Here is a 12023-nt window from a genome sequence, read left to right on the forward strand (position 1 = left end):
AGCTAATGGTAAGGCATGAGCAGGAACAAAGCATGCCTTGAAGGGGTTGCTAATAGCAACATGCGAGAGGAAAAGCTGCTGTATAAAGAGACTGCACCTCAGATGTTCTGCTCAGAGCTTACTACTACACACACTACTCTGAGTTCAGGCAAAACACTGCTATAACAATTTTGCAAAACTGATTTGGAATTGGTTTTATTTTCTAACTTCACTTAAAGGAATTAAAGTTTAGCAGGTGTATCAGTTTATTTGTGCCCAGTGTATGTGACTATGTATTGCCATTCAAATACATGCATGTAAAGTAGGTGAAAACGTACAGTGCAAAAATAAAAAAGACCATAATTAAATATTAATAACAGATAAGAGAAAAGCAAGTAGGTGTGGCAGAGAAACACAAATTGTTACAATAAGAGTATGTGAGTTGCAGAGCAACACGTGAAGAAGGAAGCAACCCAAACTATGGCGACCAAAACAAATCGCGGTGTTGAGTGTTTACTTACAGAAGCATGCTCTTACCGAATCTTAAAACATGTGGCATGCTGCGAGAGTATCCCACACACAACACGAGCAGCAGTAGGATCTTGACAGATCGCCTGAACCTCGCATGAGTTATCAGCGGGGAGGTAATCTTCATGATGCCTGCAATGTACAGCGTTTTAATTCCTTTGGATTTTGCAAAAACTCCCCGCAAAATGTTGTTGTTGTTAGTTGTCTCGGAGGGGTGCAGCGCGCAGAGATCACGGCATGGTCACTGAGGAGTCGCGCGCTCGCGTCCCGCGTCCGTTTCAAGGAAAAGCGCCGCGTGTCCTTCCTTCTCACTGCACCAAGGAGCAGGCTTCCGACTCGGCGAGCGGCGGGCCATCCATGTCAGGCGCCACAAATCCGGCCGAAATCCATGCACGAGCCGCCTAAAAGAGCAAGGAGACAAAAAAGAAACTGGGAGATCAACAAACCAGGAGTCGCGCTACGTTCAGCGCGGATCGCGGGAAGTGAGAGCTTTGTGCTGGAGTCTCCGTTCGCCTAATGCGGGCGCTGTGCTGCACTGCTGCGCACCTTCTGACGTCGAGCCGAGATCAGCGGCGGCATGAGAGACACAGCGGGATACAGCGGGCATGTTTAACTGCCGCCGATCACCACACATTGATCCACCTCCATAAATCAGACCCAAACATGGCTCTTTTCTGCCGCGTCGCCTGCCACCAAACCTTCTCGATAATCTCCCAAATGTTCTCATCAGTTGTGGCCACCGAATCGAAGCTATTAAAATCGATTTGTGGATTTTTGGGATTATGGGCTGAGTTTTGTATCAGGGATGTTGTGCGCTTGCTCTGGAGATTTTGAGCTTTCAGCGATACACAGAACGCGCGCTGTTCAGGGACATAAATACCTCTGTCTATGAAATTAATAGCTTTTATTAATGATTGATTGTTTTTTGGGGGGGGCGTTTGAATTATAGTTAATAAATGTTCGATGAAGAATAATATACATAACAATGGTTACTTTGCAATTATTCCTAAACATATTGCACTTTTTTCACACATTTGTGCTTTATTTGTCAAAGAGTGAGAGTAAGTTGGCATTGCTTGTGACCGGCTCATGAGTATCTTTATACTGTAAAATATATTATTCCACATTTCTAATGAGCTATTTAAGATTAAAATACAAAAATTTTATTCATTTAAAATATAAGAATGAACAGCAGATTACTAAATTTATCCCAAAATCTTATTGTCGCCCCAAATAAACTCCTTTAAAGGCAGTAGGGATTTCAGGACCATGGAGAGCGATATGTAGGCCTAAAGGAAGGCGAACTGGATTATAAAAATGGACACCAGTTAGATACAAATTTGTCATAAAAAAAAAAAAAAACAATAAAACACTGCAAATCTAAACTGTAAGCAATTCCATTTTATGAACATAGTTCAAATATAGTGCTTTGTAACCCAGGCCACTTTTTGTGCGTGTCAGGAGCATGGATATGACAGATAGGATTTCTCAGCTGTCACTTTACGGTCGATGTTGTTCTGCTTGCAGTGGGATCCGGTGAATAACCCTAACATATGATTTGAATTAACCTGAAGTCTGAATCTGCACTGTTATCAATAACCCATATTCCTGGCTGCTCCTGTATGGTATTTGGTCTGCTTTCTGCAAACCAAGGCATTTCACACTACCTGAGACATTGCACCTATTATATATATATATATATATATATATATATATATATATATATATATATATATATATATATATATATATATATATATATATATATATATATATGTATATATATATATGATTAAAAACTCCACAGCTCAGAAGCTTGTTATCAGTAGCAGTGGGACATGCAGCGTTTACCAGCCTCTCATTTACATTCTCTTGATCGTATAAAACATCCCAATAGGTAAGTTATATTTCTCCACGAATAAACTTTTTTGAGTGCTCAGAAGTGGGCTTTAAAAATCAAAACATCCCAAGAGAGCGACGATTTCCCTCAAAGTCGCCAGAGGGGAAATCACAGCAATGCCTAATTCAGCTTTTTTCTTCTTCTTCTTCTTCTTCTTCTTCTTCTTCTTCTTCTTCTTCTTCTTCTTCTTCTTTAACGGAGGCAGTGAGAGCAGAGACGGAGCGCGCTCGTACTGCATGAATTAGATACGCGTTTTTCAGGGGGTTTACACAAGCACACAACTCTTATCCTATAATAGCTACCTGGCTCTCTTTAAACCTTGCTCCGATTGTTCCAAATAAAACCACACGATTTGAGTTTCATTTCTGGAAAACAAGCTTTACGCTTAGTTTGGAGCTCGTCGCCAATGCCACATTCTCTTTTTAACCAACTTTATCCAAATGGTGAGGTTTAATAAGCAAACTATCTGAAAATACACGTCTATTTTTAGTGGATTATACACAGTATATATGTGGATCATCTAAGCAGAGGCGTCTGTGTGCCGACAGTCCGCAGGCTTTCGTAGGTTTTTCAATGATCACCTCTCATAATGTCAACGCAAATGCTGTGTTTTTTTTGAAGGGGTGGGGGGAATGGGGCATCACCAAGTCGAGGTCACGCAACACTGGTTATTAAGCATCAATCATAACCGTCCGAGAGGTTGAACACGTCATCGTTTGGAGCAAATTGTCCAATCTAGTTCAGAAGTTCAAATCTAATCCAAATCTCATTTTCGTATATATATATATATATATATATATATATATATATATATATATATATATATATATATATATATATATATATATATATATATATATATATATAAACCGCACCATGAGTCACAAGTTACCCGATCGCAAATGCATTGCATTTCAATGCATTTTTTCTTTTACTAGTTCCTCAATAAAACTGTCCACGCGTACGAATAGTTTGAAGGAAAGAATCAGGGACACTTACCTGGTCTGGCAGAGGCTGGGCGAGCTGGAGAGCAGTCACACAACCGGAGGAGGTAGTTGAGCTGTTCCGCTGAAGCGGAGAGGAAAGCGCGCGCTCAGGCTGCTCTCTCCTCTCCGCGTGCGGCCCGTGGACAAGCCACGCCCCCTGTCGGCCAAAGCGCTCGCTGCTTAAAGACACGCGGAGAGCAGCCGGGCTGCGACGCATTCTCAAGGTTTCTCACTAAGCAAACAGCAGAATTAACGCACAATCTTTCCCCCTACACGTCATTTTAGATGATCAATTTTAAAGTGAAATGACGGATTTTCTTGTAGGTATAAGGCGTGGGTTTTTTTTTTTGTAATACTGATCTGTATTTCTACATGAATTTAATAGTCTAATATCTATTTCTAAGTGGAGACTGAACTGGTATGATCTGGGATTTATAGGCTAGCAGGAAGCTACTTGTTTAATTTCATTTGTTTCTTGGGTGAGACATACATTTCTATCTATTTCGATCTATTTTGTTCTTCCGCACCAAAGAATAGCACCTCAACAACATTACTGTATTCGATTAATAGCTGCTTTACAGTTTGTAATGCTCTGGTGAAAACACACATATTTATAGTTTATGTCACATTGTGAGGCAGAGTGGTGCCTTAGTGGTAACTTTACTGCCTCAAATCTCAGGTTTCTAGCTGTGTGTTCTTACTACACGTCATCCTTGTGTCCACATGAGTTTACTTAGGGTTCTCTGGTTTCCTTCCAGCTCCAAAAACATACCAGGAGAAAAACTCTTTACTATTGTGTATATCTGTGTGTGGTATACAGAGTGTATTTTCCCCCTCAAGCCCCAGATCTGCCGTATCATGACCCTGACTAGGATAAAGTGGTTACTGACTATAAATAAACAATTAAAGCATATCTGCCAAGAGACTTGAAGGACTCTCTGTAACCCAGAAGACTCAAAAGAGGAGAAGCAGTGTCTTGATGTGTCCCGGGTTGGCAAGAGCACACTAATGTACCAGCTAATTAGGTCACTTTGAGCACAATGCATGCTGTCTACGAATGTGTTGCATGGTGCAAAATGAATGGCCATATAAATTCAGTACTGTACTGACTTAATAGTTGCTTTATAACTCCAAATGTTCCAAATAATTCCAATCTTCACAGCTATGATTATAAATTATCACAGGCTATTTATTAAGTCTCTGTGTATTGCACAAGGATAATAAACCTCTCAGAGATCAGATTTATTTCTGTCCTGTGCAATTCATACACTGTAGCCACGCCCCGAAGAGGAGAAAAAAAGATCAATCAGCATACAGTGCATATCAGATGTCCATGTGTATAGTTATGCTAATAGACTGATTCATATGGTGGTACGCTTTCTTTTGCTTCTTTCATGTTCTTTTTTTCATTTAAGTAAAGTGATTCCAATGTTCTCAAATAGCTAAAATAAAAGTCTGCAAAGAAAAAAAATTCGTAAAAGAAAGAGATAGATAGAAAGAGGATGAGAGAGAAAAAGAAAGATGGTGGGAGGCACTCTCTTTGCCTCTTTCGTCTCTTTAATTACAACCAGTCTTCCATATCGGAGAGGAAATTAATTATTCACTTAATCTGCCGGAGGAAGTAATACCCAACCTGCAAAACATACACACACACACACACACACACACCCACAGTGCAACAAACACCAGCGCATGAATGAAACTATAAGCAAGTTCCTCACCACCTGCTTACACAGCAGCCATCCAGAGCTGTAAAGTCAGCCAGATTAACCCTGAAAGAGATTAAGCGGCATACAAAACAGGCCTAAGTGCAACATTTTAATACATGAATGATGTTTGGGGAAATGCAGGTCTATGGGAATAGCTGTTTGTTATACTGCTTCAGCTTTGTTAACATATTCCACAGTGGTTGCCAACGATAACATTTTCTTGGTAATTAAAGAATGATAAGATGTCAGACTTTTGCCCTGTGATGAACTGGTGTCCTATGTGGGGTAAATTCTTACACCTTGTGCCCATTTTTTCCAGCTCTGGAATACTAATACCTTGTGCAGAATAAAGCTAAGAAAAAATGATAAATGAATGTCATGTTTTTTTATCACTTTCTAATTACATTTAATGCTGTGGAATATTCACAAGACAAATTAGTTCCTGTTATCACTTATATTAAAGCAACTAAAAACTGTCATCAGCTTCTTTTCACCTGCTTGTCAATTAACCAAAGAACCTAAATGCACAACGTCTCTTTGTCCTGAAGACTCTCCTCATGGTGGCATGCTTCCCGATAGCTATAATGCACTGACAATGGAGACTTCATGACCAATGAATTTGTACGTTCTGGATTAGGTACATATCCTTAATTTATCTACACCTTAGCCTTACTATTCATTTTGCATCTTGTGATAAGACCTCTATATTTATCCACTTAAAGTATTCCTGGAACAGCGAATTGTTATGCACAGTGCTTGTACAATGGTTTTGATCTATTTCCCCTCTTTTCTCAGCTTCACAAAGGTTTGATTTTTCTCATAGTCAGCTCTCTGATCTTCATGTTGGTTTATCCTTAAAAAAAACGGCATAACATTATAACATTATAACATTGACAAACACTTATTATCTCTTCATCATGGCACCTGTTAGTGGGTGGGACATTTTGTCCTGAAAGTTCAATTTAACTAGCGTAAGGATTTAAGCTTGAGGAGTTTTAAAAGAGCCAAATTGTGATATCTAGACAACTGGGTCAGAGCATCTCCAAAACTGCAGCACTTGTGGGATGTTCCCAGTTTGCAGTGGTCAGTTTCTATCAAAATGTGGTCCAAGGAAGGAACAGTGGTGAACCGGCGACAGGGTCATGGGCTCATTGATGCATGTGGAGAGCAAAGGCTAGCCCGTGGGGTCCGATTCAACTAACAAGCTCCTGTAGCTCACATTGCTAAAGTTAATGCTCCACAGGTCAGAACTGTTTTGGCAGCAAAAGGGGAACTAACACATTATTAGGCAAGTAATCATAATGTTATGCCTGACTGATTGCCATAAAGTAATGCCTGGTCAGTGTATATTCTTCTTCAACAAACAATCAGATATGTTTAAATTTTTGATCTTAAAACCGCATCTTAAAAAATGTAGTTGGTTCAAACAAAAGATACCATGACATTGTTAAACAATTCTTGAAGTAAAATTGTCAAAAATTCTGATCTATCATCTCATATTCATATTTTGATCGCAAACACAAATGTAGTAAATGTATAGCAAGAACAAAAGAATTAGACTGGCTCTTCTAAAACTTTTAGGGGTGATTAAATCTTGTGCTCGTAGCAGTTATTTAAACAACAACCATTAAAACCTTTCAGCTGCTTTTGATGTGGTTTGGCTTTAATAAAATCTTTTGACAGCAGACTCTTCTGTTAGGTTTCTAATGAGGCCTGGGTGCTCTCCAGTGGCTCACATGAGGACAGAGGTGGAGAAACCTACAGTCTTGATCAGCTCTTGCTTTCATAGCCTGTCATGCCTCTTACTGGAATGTGTCTCCTTAACGTTACTGTGGAAACGCTCAAGCACTGTGGGTGAAAGACAGATTTTTAGACATTGTCTTGAATACACACCTAGCACATCTACATACAAACACAAACAGAGTGTAATACTCAATGGATAGCAAGACATAAAATACAAACTATAGCATGGATACAATATTCTATGATTAGTAAACAAAAAATTACACCAATGTCTTTTAACTATACAAAATAGTAGAACTGCTGCACAGGAAATGTTCTACAATGTTTTTTTTTTTTAAATCACAAAATATCCCACTGGTGTATTTATCATTGTATCACGATTCTTTCGTTCATCCTGCCTTCATCTGTTTTAGACAGAGGCATCAGCATGCATTCAATAATGGCTACACACTGATGCACATCATTAATAGTTATCAGTCCTGCATTCACAGCTCTGCAGCACTGGACTCTGTTCTCAGGCTGGAAATAAATGGCTTAGCACCTGCTCATCTCTAATTCAAGCTTAAACTGAATAATTGCTTTTGCCATATATGATGTAAAGTAGAAGTTAATGCTCAATTTGTTTTCCATAATTGGGCTCAACCACAACTAGTGGAACACCAGATTCCTTACTTAGTTTTTCATATTTGATTTGAAATGTATTTCTCTTTAGTACAACAACTCAAAAACTTTAGTACAACAACTCAAAAACTTTAGTACAACAACTTAATAGCAAGTTCACAATATTTACAATGTCAAGTTCACAATGCATATTTATTTTATTATTTACATATAGGCCAGCATGGTAGTTTGCCACTGCACAGCTCCAGGATTACTGAGCTCAAATTGTTGTCTGCAGGTTGCCCTCTACATCTCCATAAAGGTTTCCTTTGTGTTGTCCAGTTTCCTCCCATTTTTGAAAAATAATGCAAGACTGTAAATGTTTAGAGCTGTATTATGAATTGTCATTCCATTCAGTGTATAATCATGACTCATACTCAATGTTACTGAAAAGGCTTTGGATGTATAGTGGCACTGACCAAGTGAACGGTCTCTGATGATTAATGGGTACATTCTAAAATAGGTGAACAGAAAAAATAAATAAATAAAAAACCTTGTGAAATATACATTTCTCTTCTAAAAAGGCTGTTTTTAGAAGAGAAATAGAGAGAATAACAAGAAGAGGAAGAAGTTAAGAAGCAGAAAAAGCACTCTTCTTAGTTGTGCACTCTGTCTTCCCACCTCCAAATAAATGTATCAAATTGGCAGGGAGGAAAATATATATGTTGTCTGTTGATTGTAGATGTGAAGCAGCTGCCTTAAGGGCTTTGGTTTATCTAATTCCAGCTCCACAGCATTCTCTATTCCAGCTTAATCACCAGAGCAAAACCTGAAGCCCTTGTAAGACTAAACACAGCAAACCATTGCTTTTAGTAAACTACTAAACACAAAGTATAGTTTTCAATTGAATTTGAAAAGCCATAACTAGGACAAAGGTGGTATGTGTTCTTTGTTAGAGTCACAGAACAAGCTTGTCACTTATTTCACATACAGACCACATCTGATGAACTGTAATTCCTTAGATCTGTTGTACCTACAGAAGATGGGAATATGTTAGCAAATATGTCAATATAAGCAGCTGAGAAAATGTTCAGTGTTTAAAAGTAAACATGTAGATTATAAAGTATAAAAATTAAATACAAAATTAACTTTAGGTTTACTTTTTTTAGACACACTCTATAATGTAAAAAAAAATAAAAATGTGTGAGTAAAAATCATGCAGTTTAACATGACAAGAAGCTAATACATGTTTGGATTATAATGTCACTCACTTTTTACTTCAGTGGAGTCTATCTGAACAGTGTAACTGCTCCTAATGAAAAGTATAGCCATGTTTGACATCAGTCATCTACTATCCTTACTTTTTGAATTTGCTGCAGGGTCCAGAGCATTGTCCCAATGAGAGTGTATTTGTGTGTATAGGAAAAAAGAAAAACAAGACATTAAGCGAAAAGAGATGGAAAATTTGTAGCACTTACTATTTTCCATTTACTTTTTTCCACCCCCACCTCACCCCTCAATAAAGCAAAATTAAAGGTTTCTTCAGAGTCTATAATTAGTCGACCCTGACACTAATTAGAAATGCTCTGTGTGCAGTGCCACTTCATATGAAAGCAGATGGAATATCCTTTTTTGTTCTCTTCCTCTTCACTGGAGGTGTCTATAGTAGACTGGTTAAGAGGCACAGCAAGAGAGATCAAGATGCAGGACTCACATAAAGAGAAATCTGAAACATTCTGAATATGAGTCCTGTTCATCACAAGCACTGTGCAGCATTATGCAGTCAGGACCACACACAGAATGTCCGAAAGAAATGATCCGTTACAAAAGATAGACCTCCTGAACTCTGGACATGGATGAAAATTTCCTCATTGCCTAAATGTCCAAATAATATAAGTCATTGGCGTGTGAGTAAACAAGCCCCAGGCCCATGGATTGGCATCTTAATCCAAATTCATTCAATTTCCACATGAGTCACAAGCTTCATTAAATCATATTGTCGAGTGATGTGGCACAACCTTTAGAAAAATGTCAGAGAATAACACTCCAAGAAAGAATCTTCATTAAATTAAGTTTGACAATAACCTCTTTGGCTTCTTTCACATAGTTGTACAGTGGATGGTGCAAAAAATATAACAGAGGGGTGAAAAAATCTTAAACACAGAATTTAATGTAGCTTGGGTCTCTGTTATGTGTTTATCAGGTTATCAGGTTTTCAGATTTCATCATACGACACGATTGAAAAAACTATGAAACTCACATCTGTACCTCAGACAAGAAGAAAATGACACTGAGAGACTCTGAGAGATTCTTTGATCAAGAATATAAGAGATAGGCATGGAGTAAAATGTTGAACCAGACCAAATTGCCAGTAGGTAAGAGGGTGCAGGAGGCATCAAAATGAGAGCCAAAGTGCATTTAGCTACAACACCAAAAAAGACTGAGTGGATAGGAGAGCAATGGGAAAGGGATTAAAAAGCTATCGATCTAGCACTGCAATCATGCCCTCACATTATATGAGCCTGTGTTTAATTCAGGTTTACACTGAGAAGAGATTGGGGTAAAGAGGGTGCACTTGGGAATGAGGTGTAGAAAGAGATAGAAAAGAGCAGCGCTGTCCTGACGAATTGCCTCCTGCATCTAGAGTCCATACTATCAGATCTACTTCTCAAACTTAAAATGTCCCAACACACACACACACACACACACACACACACACACACACACACACACACACACACACACGTATATATGCTCTCATTCTCACTCTCTCTCTCAGAGCAGACTCTACACTCCAACAGCCTCACCAACAAGCACTATACTATTCTCATGAAGGGGCCATGGGCTCATTGCCAGAGACACAGGGGAAAAATATTAAAATTGGTGGGGAAAAAAAACTCTGAAATGATTATTTGTCTGTGTACTGAAAGTGAAGATCACTTTGAGCTTATATGCTTTCAGATATGCTTTCAGTTCGGGCAGCAGCAGCCATCACTGTGAGCTGGCTGCACTGACAGAAGTGAGCTTTGTTCTTGAAGAGAGCGAATTTTGATGCACTGTTCTGTGGTCACTGTGATTCTGTTCTGTACTCATATCTGTCTCTAACAATACCCTCTGTCTTTTGTTCACTGTTCTCTTTTCCTCTGCGCATCCGCTGATCAGAGACACACCATCCTTTTCATTACTGAAATACTCTCCACTTACTTCAAAACAACACTCATGAGCTATCTTGTTGTAGCCTTCGTGTAATGCCTGTTTACCGTACTGTATGTATAATGATGAGTCTTAAATACACTCTGTTGCATAATTGTTTTCCCCTTAATTAGATAAATCCAGTACCAGTTGTGTAGGATATATTAAAACCATGACTACAGTGCCACTACATTGAGACCACAGTGCAAAAATCACAGACATTAGTCTGTGTAAAATCTCACTGAAAAATCCTAGGATGACTGGGCAAGAAAAAAAATACTACAAAAGAAGCAGAAAAGTGTTAGAAGTGGCTAGGACCTAAGCCAGGATGTCTTTAGCCTTAAAGCTAGAACTGTGTATAATGCATTGCTTCTAAATTAGGTCAGTTTATCTATAGAAAAGGGCCAAAATCAGTACAATATAATATATCACTTGATAGACACGAGCCGACGAGTATACACATCATAAATCATTTTGTATACAGTAACCAGTAAGTGCATAACTCATTAAGGAGACAAAAACTCCACTGTAAGCCTAAAATCACCACAGCAAATTAGAACAAAAATCCAACAGCAGGCACAAAGAAACAACAACAAATGAAAAACATTACTGGAAACCTTAAACACAACAGAAAAACAGAAAAGTCAAAGTAAACACAAAAACACACAACAACAACAAAAACAACCCATGAAAACCAAAAACACATAAAACACAGCAAATCCAAAAACATAACACCTAAAAAAAAACACCATAGAAAATCCACATCAAACCAGAGAAGCACATCAGCAAAGATGTATATGGACAGTTATAAAAGAAGGGGATGCTACACAGTGATAAACATGGTCCTATCGAAATCTTTCTTTGAGACATTTTGTGTCAATTACATTTAAAATAACCTTTTTATTTCCTTTCTGTTTTTATTTACTTTTTACATATTTCTTTTTTGGAATTGGGGTTGTAACTGGCTACAATAATGACATTTATTTGATGCTATTTTAAATATGTTTGTACAGCATTATTATGAATATGAACATGTTGAATGCTAACTTAAAAAAAGTGGGTTATTTATGTAATACAATAATATCATACATTTACATTAAATATGAGCTAAATAACAGACTGAAAGAAACATCTGCAGTGTGCTGCTTGACACCTGTAACGTTATGTGACTAGTTCAATATTGGCAATGCTGTTCTGTGTTTTGGAATGAGCAAAAGAAGATGGTTATGACATAATCAATAATGTTGCTTCAACCTTCAAAAGGTGCACAGTCATTGAACTGAAAATGATCTGAAAAATCTACTCATATGTAAACAGCCATCAATTAGAAATATAAATAAACAGGAAATTCCTAAGCTGATGTGAAGTAGCAAATAAAGGGCCTAC

General features: G+C 38.0%; 1 protein-coding gene across 4 annotated transcripts in view; it reads right to left on the reverse strand.

Annotated features, from left to right (window-relative positions):
- The window catches only part of grik2 (glutamate receptor, ionotropic, kainate 2), a 132145-nt gene extending 128496 nt beyond the window's left edge, over positions 1–3649 (reverse strand). For all 4 annotated transcript variants that reach the window (XM_083551049.1, XM_083551048.1, XM_083551051.1 and 1 more), the window contains exons 1-2: positions 3407–3649; positions 517–908 (exon numbers count right to left, since the gene is read on the reverse strand). In XM_083551049.1, coding sequence (XP_083407175.1) covers positions 517–634 — 118 coding nt within the window. In that variant the 5' untranslated portion in view covers positions 635–908; positions 3407–3649. The remainder of the gene's footprint in view (positions 1–516; positions 909–3406) is intronic.
- Positions 3650–12023: the final 8374 nt, after the last annotated feature.

This window comes from Silurus aristotelis (genome assembly GCF_946808225.1).
Source record: "Silurus aristotelis genome assembly, chromosome: 1".
NCBI lineage: Eukaryota > Metazoa > Chordata > Actinopteri > Siluriformes > Siluridae > Silurus > Silurus aristotelis.